Source organism: Tauraco erythrolophus, chromosome 4, assembly GCF_009769465.1.
Source record: "Tauraco erythrolophus isolate bTauEry1 chromosome 4, bTauEry1.pri, whole genome shotgun sequence".
Taxonomy (NCBI): Eukaryota; Metazoa; Chordata; class Aves; order Musophagiformes; family Musophagidae; genus Tauraco; species Tauraco erythrolophus.
The window spans coordinates 87,967,084-87,981,217 of NC_141468.1; the positions used below are offsets into that span (position 1 = coordinate 87,967,084).

At 50.8% G+C, this 14,134-nt stretch overlaps 2 protein-coding genes across 3 annotated transcripts; one reads left to right on the forward strand and one right to left on the reverse strand.

Annotated features, from left to right (window-relative positions):
- Nucleotides 1-191: 191 nt before the first annotated feature.
- RHNO1 (RAD9-HUS1-RAD1 interacting nuclear orphan 1) lies at nucleotides 192-3,334 on the reverse strand. Its single transcript, XM_086609678.1, has 2 exons — nucleotides 3,142-3,334; nucleotides 192-860 (listed from the first exon to the last, which is right to left on the reverse strand). The coding sequence occupies exons 1-2, from the start codon at nucleotides 3,307-3,309 to the stop codon at nucleotides 198-200; spliced, it is 831 nt and encodes a 276-aa protein (XP_086465804.1). The 5' UTR covers nucleotides 3,310-3,334; the 3' UTR covers nucleotides 192-197.
- Nucleotides 3,335-6,873: 3,539 nt separating this feature from the next.
- Nucleotides 6,874-13,891, forward strand: FOXM1 (forkhead box M1). 2 transcript variants are annotated; one of them, XM_086610689.1, is made up of 8 exons: nucleotides 6,874-7,423; nucleotides 8,534-8,682; nucleotides 8,898-9,116; nucleotides 9,525-9,653; nucleotides 10,218-10,262; nucleotides 11,153-11,231; nucleotides 11,676-11,857; nucleotides 12,839-13,891. In XM_086610689.1, the coding sequence occupies exons 1-8, from the start codon at nucleotides 6,874-6,876 to the stop codon at nucleotides 13,889-13,891; spliced, it is 2,406 nt and encodes an 801-aa protein (XP_086466815.1). The 2 variants fall into 2 exon arrangements, with proteins under 2 accessions (XP_086466815.1, XP_086466816.1); XM_086610690.1 differs by having other exon boundaries at nucleotides 6,874-7,363.
- The last annotated feature ends 243 nt before the right edge of the window (nucleotides 13,892-14,134 follow it).

Below are 14,134 nucleotides of genomic sequence, written 5' to 3' on the forward strand. Positions count from 1 at the left end.
CGTGCTCCGTACCCCCGGAGCCGGAGCCGCAAGCCGTCCTGCGGAGGCACCCCGTTCCCGCACCCCCCGCCCCAGGAACGCACCCGCGCGTCTCCGCAGCCTTTCCCGGGGGGGCCGGCCAGCTGCAGCACAGCTGGCTGCGCCTCGGAAGCAACATCTGGAGGCGCCTTGGCACATGAAATTAGGGCAGCACCGGGTCAGGCGTTGGGCTGTCTCCTCGGGAGCTCGGCGTTCGCCTTCACCAGCACGTCAGCAGCACTCAGCTCGCCCCTCTCCAGCAGGCGTTCCATCAGCGCGGGCCGCTGCCGCCATGTCACCTTCACCCCGTACTGGTGCTCAGGAGTGTCCGCGACCAGCACTGCTGCTGGCTCCTCTCCCGCACTGGGGTTGGCGTCCAACGCCAGCGGTTTTTCCGGATGCCGGGCACGGCTGCTTGCTTGTGGCAGGGCGCTGCTGCGTCCCCGGCTTCTTAGGGAGGGCACCTGCGGGGTCTCAGCGTCTGGTGGGCGAAAGGCTTCTGGCTCCACAGGTGGAGGAGCAGGTGGCGAAGGTGTTTCTGCACAGTACTCTGGGCTGTTCACCTGGGTGCCGCCTTCTGCTGCTGCCCCTTTCTTGGGCTGGCTGGGAGAGCGCGGCGTGTTCTTCCTTGAGCAGCGTGGGCGATCCGAGGGGCGGACTGCACGTCCTTCCGGATGCTCAAAAGTTAAAGGGGGAAACTTGCAGGCTGTAGCTCTTCGACAAGCTGCTCCCTGAAGCAAGCTGTGGCTGGCGTCCTGATTCTGGGGTTTGTGAGGACCATAGTGCTTCTTCTGGCGTGCTGTCAACACCACTGACTTCGTTGTTTCAAATTGTGGGCGTACCTGAAGGGAAAGACATCAGAATTAAAAAAAAATCAACAATTTTCCCAGACAAAAGAATGCCAGCCTGATTCTACTCCTGTATTCTATCTATACCTATCCTGTCTTTTTCCAGTGCATTCATTAAGTGGGTAATCTGGTCTGCAGCAACACAAGTCAGTCACTAACCACGCTGCTAAGCAGGAGATACTTCTGAACCTGGACATCATGTTCTGCCGCTCTTCTCTGAAAAGCGATTGGGGCAAGTGAGCTGTTCTCTGGCAACTCGAAAAGCACCCAAGATTTGAGTTTTAAGGAAAAGCCTGGCTGGTGTCTTCTCCTGTAACCTCTTACACCAGTTCGGAGCTGGATCCTCTTTCTTTCTGTGTCTTAGCGTAACTCCGAATAGATTCAATGAACTACATCCTCAGGCTCCCCGAATGAGTTGAACTGAGAGCAAACCAAAATGATTTAAAGGGTGTTAACTCAGCTCCGTCACCTTAGATTACGTTAATAAGGCCTTTGGAATATTCTCCCCCAAGATATTTACTTCAAAACAGAGTTAATCTCTGTATTCCGGAGTAACAGATCATCCAAAAGCCACTTCTAAAATTTGCTTTCTATAGAAGATGGTCAAAGGTCAACGATCTGTATTTCTTTGAAAGACTCTGGACTCGTACTCAAGACATTGAAATCCTTCTCTGACAGTATTCTTTATTCCTGGATATCAACAAAAAGAGTCAGGTTTCATTCCTTGCAATTCGCTTTTCCCTGGAGCGCGGCAAACTGGGTTCTAGCTACGAAAACTACAGGTCCCTTTCAGCATTCCTGAGTTACCACACAGTCTCTCAAACCACTAAGTGCAATTTAATTAAAGATTGTCTCCTGCGCAACGGAACTGTTTGAATGTAAAGCCTTTGTGCAGGAAAAGAGAAAAATGATTCCCTGATAATTGTATCCTGGTACATAAAAGAACGTAGGCGAACCACTGACTTTGAGGATATGAATTCCTGGCTTCAGAGAACACGTAGGGTAGGCTTTACCAGTGCAGGAGCTTAGCAGTCAAAAGAATATGAAAAAAAAAAACTTAGACAACATCAAGAAGAGAGGAGCGGAAAATCCGTTGCCACCAAAAAAGTTGACAGAAACTCTGCAGAGGATGCTTCAAAAAGTTACAACCCTACCAGGAGTTTCAAACGGAAAAATATCTAACAGTTTCAGTGCTGACGGTTTCAAACACATTTTGGAATTACTGTGTGTTTGAAATCAAAGAGCTAAGTACCAGCATAGGTGTTTCCACCTCTTCCAAACAAAAGGAATGCTTATTCCCAGCAGTTGTTTTACTTAGTGCTTCAGAAGCCACAGAGCTAACTGCCTTAATTGTATGAAAACGATTAAAAGAGGGAAAAACTGGACATGTTCCACTTCAGAGTAAAGGCATCACAAAAATAACTCCAGGCCACAAGAACAAAGGAATGAGTGCTTCCTGCAGCTTTGAACCACGCTTCCCAAGCTTTGTGGATAGCAGAGTTCAGCAGCAATGAGGCTCGAGCAGAGAACCCCGAGGTGAGGACTATTGTTCTGTAGGAACAGTCTGTCTTTGCAGCACCTGTCTGCTTAAAAAACATTCTTGACATGATATAAGGAGTATCTTAGGACACTGCAAACAGTCCCTGGAATATTTTTTCAGACCAGAAAAGGAGCTCATCAGAAGAATGATCCCGAGAGAAACTGTTCAAAATACGCAGACTGGAAAAGAGGGCAGGTTAAAACAAAAAGCCCCGCAGTGAAAGCCTGTGTTCTCTACATTTAGCAGTGTCAGATTTAAACAAAACACCTCGTGCTTTAACGTGGAACAGAGTGCAGCAATGATTTCCAGCAGCAAGCCAGTAAAAATATTCCACCTCGTGTAGTGGAGGGTGTCCCTGCCCAAGGCCGGGGGGTTGGAACTGGATGAGCTTTGAGGTCCCTTCCAACCCAAACCATTCTAGGATTCTGTGATTCTATGTTTATTACGTGCAGGGTTTTCAGCTGCGATAGAAAAGAGCCTTTTCCTGATGGGAATTACTTTTTCAGAAGACAAAGAATCAGTACACACTGCGCAGTTTTACGCCCTCAAATAGCCAAGACCTTCGTGGCTGGAGTTGGCAACTCAAGAGCACTTGATGCTTTAGCAGCTCCAGGGAATTCAGGTCTGCACTACCAATTTCGGGTGTCCAGGACAGACAGCTTTCTGTTGAGACACACGGGGAAAACCTGGAAAGCCTTGCTGTGGGAAGCAGGGAGGAGGAGAAGCCATACCAACCCAGGCAGCAGAGGTGTTCTGGTCCACAGGTTTTGCAGGAACACGCCTTGGATTCGCGGCCGAAGGCAGGGGAGCTTCGTAGCAATGGACGGGTCCCTCTCGTGGCCTCTCAAGGAACACCAGCTCTGCCTTCCTGGCCTGGTGGCTACATTTCTTCTTCGCAGGCATCAAAAGATACGGTAAAACGGCTTAGAAACCTCATGGTGCTTCCTGGAGCCAACTGGAGAAAGAAGCAAGCACCCCAGGGAGATGCTGAAGCGCTCTCAAACCTGTAGAAGGCAAACAGATGGGCTTGAAGACAAACTTGTTGAGAAACCTCGGGACTAGTTTTTAACAAAAGTAAAATGTTTATGCAACAGTACGGTGTACACATCTCTGTGCAGACTTGTTCCTACCAGTAGTTTTTGAACCTTCAGTTGAATTTCAGGTAGATTTAGAAATGCACAGCAGAAGAGGACAGGCTGAGAGGGTTGGGGCTGTTCAGCCTGGAGAAGAGAAGGCTCTGGGGAGATCTTCCAGCACCTTCCAGTACCTGAAGGGGCTACAAGAAAGCTGGAGAGGGACTTTGGACAAGGGTGTGTAGTGACAGGACATGGGGCAATGGCTTTAAACTGAAAGAGGGGAGATTTTGATGGGATATAAGGAAGAAATTCTTCCCTCTGAGGGTGGTGAGGCAGTGGCACAGGTTGCCCAGAGAAGCTGTGGCTGCCCCATCCCTGGAAGTGTGCAAGGCCAGGTTGGATGGGGCTTTGGGCAACCTGGTGTAGTGGAGGGTGTCCCTGCCCATGGCAGGGAGGTTGGGACTGGATGATCTTTGAGGTCCATCCCAACCCAAACTGTTCCGGGATTCTATGAATAGACAAATGTTCCAAAGCTTCACAAAAGCTGATGGCCAAACACATTGGAGGATACAGGGACACAAACAAAACAAGTGTCCCAGCTACAGAAGGAATTCTGACCTAGCCTTTTGGCAAGACTCAGCATTACTAGTAAAAGTAATTTCTTACAAAAACAGATTTTTAAATACACAAGACAAAGTCACATAAGCATTTTTCTCCATAAAAATATCCTAGAAGTAATTTGAAAGACATCCATCTACCACAAGGCCTGACCAAAATATTGAAATACAGAACCAACTATATTTAGAACAGGTCTGGCCACTGAAATTTTGAGGAAATTCAAACCACTGTGAGAGAGGGGAAAAAAAAAAAAACATGGAATGGGCGTAGTTGACCTATTGAACCAGCTCTGTCAGGTCAGCTATCGAAAAAATTTATAAAGAAATAATTTCTCCACATCAGCTCAGTATCTAGTCCGGTCACCAAGAATGGTTTAGGAATTTCAGGGCAGAAAATTAATGATTTTCTTTTCATTATTTTCTTTTCTAATCCATACAACTGGTTTGCAATGCCAAGGTATGTTCTAGGGCCGGGATAACCAGAAGTCTTCCCGCTTCCAGCTGGTAACTACTGGAACGTCAGGATTTCGAAGTTTTTAAATACAGGATGTACTTGACGTTTCCCTCCTACACATCCCGCATAACTTTTTTTCCACCTGGTGAACTGGAACGACACCGAGTTTCGTTTCCCGTTCGGAACGATTCCCGCGGACCAGACGCGTTAAAAGGGCGTTTTCCGCCGGTTCCCTGCACCGAGCGCGTGGGGCCGCAGCGGCCTGACCGCTTACCGAGGGCGCGGCGCGTCCTGCGGGCTCCCCGGCCCGTTACACCGCGCAACGCCGCGGCTCCTCGCAACGGATCGGCCGGGCCGCCACCGCGGCCGGTGCCCGGGCGCACGGCGGGGCTCCCGGGGCGGGGGCGGCTCTCCCGGGACAGGGCCCGCGCCTCACGGAGGGACCGGCACCGCGATCGGGATCGGGACCGCGATCGGGACCAGGACCGCGATGGCGACCGGGACCGGTCAATCCCGCCCCCCCCAGCCTACCGGCGCAGCCGTATCCGCCGCCGCCGCCGCCGATTGGCCCCGGCGGGCCCCGCCCCCTGCCACATGTCATTGGGCCCGGCGGGCACGTGATGCCAGCGAGTCGCCGGGCGCCAAATTCAAAACGGGAAACGATCGGCGCGGCGGGGCGGCGCCGGCGCCTCCTTCCGTACCCCGGGACGAGCCGGTGGTGAATCGCGACACGCGGCCTCACGGTGCCTCCCCCGCGGGGATCTGCGGCCCCCGCCAGAGCCGCTCTGAGCGGGAATCGTGTAGGCGCGGGGCGGGCTGGGGGGGTCCCGGCGGGGCGGGGCGGGCTGGGGGGGTCCCGGCGGGGCGGGGCGGGCTGGGGGGGTCCCGGCGGGGCGGGGCGGGCTGGGGGGGTCCCGGCGGGGCGGGGCGGGCTGGGGGGGTCCCGTCGGAGCGGGCGGACTCACCCTTGGGCGCGGCGGGGATGCGACTACGGCTGGAGCGGGCGAAGAAGGAGCCGGGAGCCCCCCAGCGCTCAGCCCCCGGGACCGAGGGGACGCACGGTGGCTCCCGGGCCTGCGCTGGCGGGACCGGCTCAGCGCCACCGTAGGAAGCGGCTCGCTCCCGCGGGGACCGTTGGGGCTGGCCGAGGGTCGTGCTTGCGCGGGGGTCTCTCCGGGAGCGGGGCGGGCGGCGAAGGGCCACGTGCGTGTCGGTGCCGCGGCCCGTGGGCGATGCCGAACGCTCCCGTCGGTGGCCCCGGGCAGCGCCCGGTCGCAGGGCAGGGCATCAGCTCGGGTTTTTACCTGCTGGGCTCTCCGGTTTGTCCCTCTGCAGCCGGTTCCTACCGAGAATGTTCGTGTTGGCCAGCTGGCCCCGCCAGACCTGCTCGCGGAAAAGGGCTCCTGTTGTGACTCGTTCCTGCTCTGCCCGCTGCCTCGGCTGATGAACAACAAGTACGTTTTGTTTAGTCTTGTTCTGGTGTAGCTGGCTGCAGGAGACAGCCTCCAACTGGTTCCTGAGTGGCGTGATTGTTTGTGAGCCGTGCCCTCAGAAGGGACACATTGCATCTCGCTCTGAACTTTATCTCCTCTGCGTTCTGCTTTACGGTCTAAATTGCCCGCTGTCCAAAAGTTTGGCGTTTAAATTCTATGCTGCCCGGTGAGAAACTTGTCTGATTCTTGGCCAATCTGCAGAAGGAATGCCTAAAGCGTTGGCTTCACATTTATTTTAAAGCACCCGAGTTCTGCCGCGTTGGTTGTGTGCCTTTGCGGCGTTCAGAACAATAGCCACTTCCCAGATTTTAAACCAGCTGTTAAATTCCCTTTTCTCTTGGGTGGTGTGATCTGCTGGTCACAGCAATGACACAGAAGAACCAGGACTGCTGTTTCTGTCTCCTAGCTTCTCTGCCCTCCAACTTGCTGATTGATGCTGGTCAAGTCACTTTGCAGCTAAGCCTTGCTCTCCTTCCCTGCAGAACGTACGTACGTATTCTCCTCGTTATTATGTACTCTGTGGTTTCCAGCCTGTGATGCAGATTATCTACTCTACAAATATCTCCTGTCCTGCTCATACCAGGTGTGGATAAAGGAGGTACAGTACTCTTTCCCAATAGCCTTGTCAAGCTTATTAAAAACTTTCATTTTTTGATTTTCTTTCCTGTTTCCAGCCTTGTAGCGATTGCTGTGCTCTGTGGGAGGCCCGTGGTGATTTGCTGCGCCTTTTCTAGCTGTTCCTGCCCTCTGCACTCTTATGTTTTCTCTTTTGCTTTGCAGGACTTGTTCCTGCCCCTTTCAATGGAGAGTGACTGCGTAGATCAACAATGAAGAGCAGCCCTCGCAGGCCCTTGATTCTCAAACGACGGAAGCCAACCGTCCCACGGAAGGATGCATCCAGCACTTCAGCAAGCGATGAGAACAGCAGTCAGGAAGAAAAGGTTCCTAAGCAGGAACACAGACAGGAGGACCAACGCAACAGCCAACTCGGAGACAAAACGGACAGTGGCCTGCAGAAATTCCCAGCAGGAATAAAGATCATTGACCATCCCACCATGCCCAACACACAAGTGGTTGCCATCCCTACAAACGCTGATATCCAGAGCATCATAGAGGCACTGACAGCGAAAGGAAAAGAATGTGGCAACAATGGGCCCAACAAGTTCATTCTCATTAGCAGTGGGGGCACGTCCCGCTCAGCGGGTCCAAAACCATCGCAGCATCTCCCATCGGAGAAGAAACCCAGTGCAGCCACCAAGGCTGCAGAAGGTCAAGAGAGAGACAAGGATGTTACACAGACATCTGGTCTTGCAGGAGGCACAATGCCCTGGCATCCAGGAGTTGGTTCTGTGGTTGGACAGGAACAGGAGAGCAAAGGTAGGTAATCTTTACCCTTTTTTTTTTTTTTTGTCCTGACTGGTAGACAGAGATGTGAAGTGGGCCGATGAGTGTAGTGCTTGGATCTCAGTATGCAGTAATGAAAACTGTTTTGTTAATTACAAAATATCTATGGATTTGATTCTAATAATCTGCATAGCTATGTGCATGCAGAGAAATCTGAAGGATGTTGGATGCGTTTTTGGTGGAAGAGATGGCATATAAAGGCGTATAGCAAAGCAAAATTTTAGTACCGGAGAAAAAAGAAGGGCTGGCTTGAGGAAATCGAGTCTAGAAGAGCAAATTAAGTTTCATTTAGCAAAAGGGTTATGGCTGAATTTGGGACAAAACATACGGGCCTAGAGCTTTGACAAAGAGATTATTCCCCTCCTTTAATAACCAAGTGGCAAGTCCATTTCCTTCTTGGCTGTCTCACAAAGTTGTTGGATAAATTTTAGAAGTGGGATGGGTTTTACTTGGAAACACTGCTGAGATCAGTTTTGTATTTGCAATTTAAAATAGCTGTGTAGCTTTTGGGCTGTAGTAAATCTTATCCCATGGTGTAGCACTGTCCGACAGGAACCCATAGGCAGCTGCAACAGCGTGTTGCTACAACCAACCTCACCAGAAATAAAAAACCTATGTTAGTTTGCATTGCTGCAGTTCAAAAACTTGGAGACTTCTGAGCTTCTGGCTCGGGCCTTGTGCTAGGTCTTCCAGTTGGAGTTTGTCATCACCTCCCTTGGCCTCTGCTTCCTCGATTCATCCTGTAGCTAAAAATAACCGAATTCTTGAAGTACTGGATCAACAGTGTCCCGTTTTATTTGAGAGCAATAGTCTGGTTTGAATGTTTGTTTCGAAGGCTGTAGCTTTTCTCAGAAATTTCTCCGAAATCTACCCTCAGAAAGGGCAGATTGACATAAAGTCAGGAATTCAAGGTGGAATTCCTTCCACAAGAAACGTTAGCATTGCAGCACTATCTCATCCCTATCTTGAGACAGGGGTGCCACTCTTAGAGGTGTGACTAGTGCCTTCCTCCTGGCACTTGAGATGAAGGGGGAAGAGGGTCACTGGTGAATAAGCAGAGCTGTGGGCTTGGTATCCCAACAGGCAGTGGCGAGGCACCGAGCTCTGTGTTGGACAATAGTCTCACCAACATCCAGTGGCTGGGGAAGATGAGATCGGACGGGCTGAGTCCCTGTTCTGTGAAGCAGGACACAGAGAAAGAGAACCAGATGCCTCTGCGGGAAAGAATCGAGGTAAGCAGGAGAAGACGACAGAGCACGTGCTAAACTTTCGACAAGGAGGTGATCCATGTAGATCAGAATGCTTGTAAGAATTAGGCATCACCATCTCTAAGTAACCCAAGTTTGGCCTTTACTGATTTGAATAGCAGAACCTGGAGGATCCAGGGATGTTCCATGGTTCTCCTTGGCAACTTTGTGGGACTCTGGTATCATTCCTTCTCTTTCAGACTGAAGAAGATGCTACTGCTGTTCCTACTGCCACCACTGCCTTGTCCTCCTCCTCGTGGCAGGATTCGGTATCAGAGCGACCTCCTTACTCCTACATGGCCATGATCCAGTTTGCCATTAACAGCACTGAGAAGAAGCGTATGACCCTGAAGGACATCTATACCTGGATTGAGGATCACTTCCCGTACTTTAAACACGTGGCTAAGCCGGGTTGGAAGGTAACAAGCAGGCCTTCAAGCTGCTGTGGGCCACAGGGTGAAGTTATGACAAGCCTTCTGGATGCAAATGAGAAGTTCCCCAGCCCACAAAGCAAGATGAAAATTAGTTTAAACACCCCACCCCAAATAACCTCTCATTCCAGATGTTCCCTGTTCCACTTCTTGCATCCCTTTTCTCATTCCATTTAGGGAAGATGATGGGATGCTTGATCAATGGAGTAATAATAGGGACCTCAAGAGTAAATAGAGTGAGAGACAGATGACAGGCATGGCTGTCCGTGAAGGTCCGTGTTGTCTACACTTCGGAGTGCAATCCTTCTGCTAGGGCAGTCATGGCTCGAATAGATCCTGCTGTGCTGATGACAAAACTTGTGCTTTTCAACCTCCCCCTCGCTCCTTTCTCCCTAGAACTCCATTCGGCACAACCTGTCCCTTCATGACATGTTTGTCCGTGAGACGTCAGCTAATGGCAAAGTCTCCTTCTGGACGATTCACCCTGATGCAAAGCGTTGCCTGACATTGGACCAGGTGTTCAAGGTGAGTGCCTCGTGCGAAGAAAGGGGACAGGCTATCCAGTTCCTGAATGCCACACTAGCCAGGTGCACCTTAGCTTCACAGAATTATTTTGTAGGAGCTGGTTTTGGCCACTTCTCTTGACAAACAGGCGAGCTCTGTGTTTGAAAGAAACAGGTGCTATGCCCGTGCGTGTGAACTGGAGCTTCTGTGGGATGTTTGATATATTTGGCACACGACCTGAAGAACAGTGAGCTTGTTCAACCTCTTTCCATGGGCTTGATTCAAATTACTAGCAAGAAGTTTTCCACTGAATCCAACCAGGAGTTCGTATGCTGTTTGATGAGACAGTCAGAGGATGCACTTTGCTCTATCCCAGCTAGGTATTTTAGGAAGTACCATTTTGTGGGAGAAACAGATTTTGAGTCTGTAATAGGTGTGTTTAGACTCTTCTGTTGTTTCTGCAGTGGGTGGGCAGATTGGCTCTTGTTTGCTCGGATTATACAAGGCTAAAACATCCCATTTGTTCCCGCTTTGGCTGATAACTTCACCTTATTTTTCTCCCTCTCAATGCCTCGCTGCTGCCAGCCGCTGGACTTGGGGTCACCAACGTCACCTGAGCACTTTGAATCAGTAAGACTTGCCCTCTGGGCTGGGGCTCGGGCTTCCATCCTCCTCTTGCCAGTCCCTGAGAGAAGGACAAGGGGCTCGGGGAGGGGGGGACTGGGTCGTACAGCTCCATGCTCACCCTGTTTGGGGAAAGGAGTGGAGCCAAAGGTTGATTGCCTTCAGCTCTCTCTACAGCTTTGAGCAACTGGAAGCCTACTGGTAAAGTAGGCTGCAGTGAGCACCAAGAGGCTTCAGAGAACAAGGGCAGACAGAGATTTCTGGTAAAATCCTCATCTCCGTGGCAGCAGTCCCAATCTGTTCTGGGACTCAGATCCAGAGAGAACAGGATCTCTCTGTGCTGTGCTGCTTTTTCATTTTGGAACCCAGCTGCCCTGTGGCTCTCAGAAGGACGAACCTGTGTGCTGTCTCTCTTGCATGCAGCAGTTTTAATGATGCCAGGTTTGCAAGCAGCCAGTCACAGCTGCAGCCCTGGCCTTCTTTTAACCTGCTCAGACTTCCGATTCCTCCGTTGCCTCTGCTGTTCCACTTGAACATCTCTCTGGTTTGTCTAGAGATCCAGTATACAGTAAAGCCATCCTGTTCACCTTTCCTCAGGCACTGAGGACACCAAAACCAGGTCACTTCTGCAGCCAGAGCAGCTCTGGCATGCCATTTCTGTTCCTACACAGCTTTTGGTTGGCAGCTGGCTTTGAAATGGCGTGGCTGCAAAACAGCAAGTGGCGCAGAGACCACGCCGGCGTGACTCCTGGGTGCTGACAGCTGCTCTCTGTGTTAGTGCAGCGCAGGCTTCGGGATGCACAGCTCTGAACGAGGCAGCGGGACAAAGATGGATTCTCCTCTTTAAATCTCTTTTTCTCCTTCTTCTCCTCTTCCTTATTTCACAATGACTGCAGCAGCAAAAGCGCCATCTTCCTGATCTCCAGAAGAACACGGGAAGCAACAGCAGCAGCAAAACCGAACCCCAGAATGCACGTGAGTGTCTGTGTTAGCTTAGCCCAAAGGGAATCAGTCCCATAAATCTAGGGCGCTCTCCTAGATTGCCTTAGGAATAAAAGTGGAAATTGTTATCCAGATTTGCCAGCTTTTAGGCTTCCCACTGTCAGGTTTGGAGCTGAAAGCAGTATTGCTGTGTTGGAGAGAGGATGTGATGTCGAGACAGAGGGTACTCCAAGGGAGTGAGAGCAGAGTTTCCCCCAGCTTGAGGGCTAGGATCTGTATGAAGGACTATTTTCTTGTTCATCAGGCCTTCTGGCTTGGGATTTGTATCCTCAAAATTAGCAGAGAAGGCAAGTGAGCCTGCCTCTGATGGGATGTTTACTTTGGGGTAGTTACAAGGACTCTCTGTTAGATGCCTGGGTTTCAAGAGGCCGTAGAGGAGGTGCAAGAGGCTAGCGAGTCCATTCTTTTCCCTTTCAGGCCGAAAGATGAAGCCTTTGCTTCCTCGCATCAGCTCCATCCTGGTTCCGATCCAGTTTCCTTTGAGTCAGCCTCTTGTCTTGCAGCCTTCCATGAAGGTTCCTCTATCCACGGCACAGGGAACATCCCTCACCAGCTCGGAGACGTTCCAGAGCAATAAGCGTGTGCGCATTGCTCCAAAGGTTGGTTGCTTGGTTTCTAAGGGCTTTTTTATTTGGTTCTTTTTTTGAGCAGGAGAGGGTTTGGGGGTTTTTGTTTGGTTTTCTTTTTTCTTTTCTATAGCTCTTGCCTTTTATGGACCCCGTTCTTCATATGGTTCCTTTGTGGGCCTTTAGTAGGTGCTCTGAAACTCTAGAGCTTGTACGAAGGAACTGGCCAGTTACAATCCTTGCTGTCTTTCTGTCTCTAGGGTGACTATTAGTCCACTTACTCTAAGAGTGTCACTATAATTCTCTAGAGGAGGGGGCTCTATGGGTTGGTCAAGACAATTTTCTCTGCTGCTTGGATGTGAATAATTAAGAATGGGAGAAATGGCTTTGGTCTGCTCCTAAAACATTCAGATTTTTGGTAGCTCTGAAGAGATGTAACATACAGAACTTCTTCTGAAAGACCGTTTATTTGCATAAAGTCTCTTCCCAGAGGTTCTCAGTACCTGCTGTTTGGTTATTCTGTGGAGTTCCCAGTTACTCTGAGCTCAAGCAAAACTGCTATTAAAAACATCTTTCTCTTGGAATCTCACTGACTGTTCTTGGATGCTTAGACATTGCAAAGCCTGAACTTCTTTCGTCCTGTCTAACCATAATCCTGTTTTCCTTCGCGCGCCTGCTGCTTTATGTTCTCTCCTGCTGTGATTTATCTTTCCCCTGTGCTCTTTTTCTTTTGATAACCTCAATTTTTTTCTTTTCTTTTCCCTTGGTTCCTGGGAAAGCTGTCCTCGTTCATTTTGTTATTTCACATGTAGATTGCGTAAGGAGGAATCAAAGGAGTTAGACTTTTCCAGATCACTATCTGTTGTTGTAGGTACTGCTTTCTGAAGGTCCTCCTCTTAACTGTTCTGCTGTCCTTCAGTGCCAGCCTTCCCTTTCTTCCTTCCACTATTGTTTAGTATTTGAGTGAGTTAGATCCTTGCTTACCGACGGCGTCTCTCTTGTCTGTCTTTGTAGATGTCACTTTGTACAGAAGAGTCCTCGTCTTTACCCACGGCTGCCGTCAAGGAGGAGAGTCAGGGTGAAGACAGTTTATTTTCCCCAGCCCATTCCCTAAAGGAGAGCAGCTCCCAGCCTGGCGAGGAATCGGCTTCTTTCCCTGAGAGCATCTGCATCAAGGAGGAAGGCGGCTCTCAGATGAATGACTGGCTGTCCCCGTTTGCCTGCACCCTAACAGTAAAGGAAGAGCCAGACTTGTTCCTCCCAGTCTCGTCCACAAAGGAGAAGCAACAATTCACCTCACTGAAGTCACCGTCTGAGGGTGCTTCCGACACCTTAGTTATAAGAAGGCGGGAAAGGAGGGAAATGGGCAGATCCAGAAGGAAACAACACCTAGTGCTGCCTTGCTCGGAAGAGCCTGTGCTGGTTTTGCCAGAGGGCAGTGGGTTCGACCCTTTCCGACCAGAGGCAGACCTGCCCTTGCTGCAGGAAAGCCAGCCTCTTGAGAACGTATCACAGCTCAGCTGCTCCCAGGGGGAAGAGGGGCCCTTCAAAACACCGGTCAAGGAGATATTCAGCAAATTGCCCGTTTCTTCCACTCCCAGCAAAGTCTCAGCAACTACCACCCCCCCATTAGGCGGCCTCGACCCCTGGAAGCCTGCGTCCTTACCCAAGGGAAGTCACGAGCTGGACTTCAGTCCGGTGAGAACCCTTCAGTTGCCGCTCACGCCCCTCCAGGACAACCAGGACTTGCTGGGTTTTAACAACACTCCCCTTAAAAATCCCCTCTTTGAGTCCCCCCGGGAGCTGCTCAACGCAGAATCCAGTGACCTGGTGCACGTGCCCCTCACCAGCTCTCCAGCTTTTACTCACGAGTCCACTAAGCAATCATCTGGGGAACTGCCAGCCTCGGGCTTCACCGAAAACCGATCGCTCATGGAGGGGCTCATCCTGGACACCATGAATGACAGTCTGAGCAAAATCCTCCTGGATATCAGCTTTCCTGGTCTTGAGGATGAAAACTTAGCAACGGACATTAGCTGGTCTCAGCTCATACCTGAACTGAAGTAAACTGGCCTGAGGGATGAGCTTGGCTTGCTCTTGTGTTACAGAAAGCACTCTACTCTTCTGAGAAATGTTCACGTAGTCTAAGACGACTGGCTGCTTTTGACTAATTCCCACACCCGTGGGAACAGGGGCACTACTGGCTCCTGCTAAGCTGGGAGACAAGGCCCACTGGCTGCCAGGAGCTCCCTTTATAAGCTGCAATAGACTATTTATGAGGAATGAGATAGAACCTCTCCAACCTTGTCC

Excerpts from the sequence above, each read along its gene's own strand:
- FOXM1 (XM_086610689.1), top strand. The coding sequence starts at position 6,874 with ATGAAGAGCAGCCCTCGCAGGCCCTTGATTCTCAAACGACGGAAGCCA. Across the intron at positions 10,263-11,152 it reads CACCTGAGCACTTTGAATCA|CAGCAAAAGCGCCATCTTCC; the intron begins GTAAGACTTGCC and ends CAATGACTGCAG. Across the intron at positions 11,232-11,675 it reads AACCGAACCCCAGAATGCAC|GCCGAAAGATGAAGCCTTTG; the intron begins GTGAGTGTCTGT and ends TTTCCCTTTCAG.
- RHNO1 (XM_086609678.1), bottom strand. The coding sequence starts at position 3,309 with ATGCCTGCGAAGAAGAAATGTAGCCACCAGGCCAGGAAGGCAGAGCTG. Across the intron at positions 861-3,141 it reads AGAACACCTCTGCTGCCTGG|GTACGCCCACAATTTGAAAC; the intron begins GTTGGTATGGCT and ends CTTTCCCTTCAG.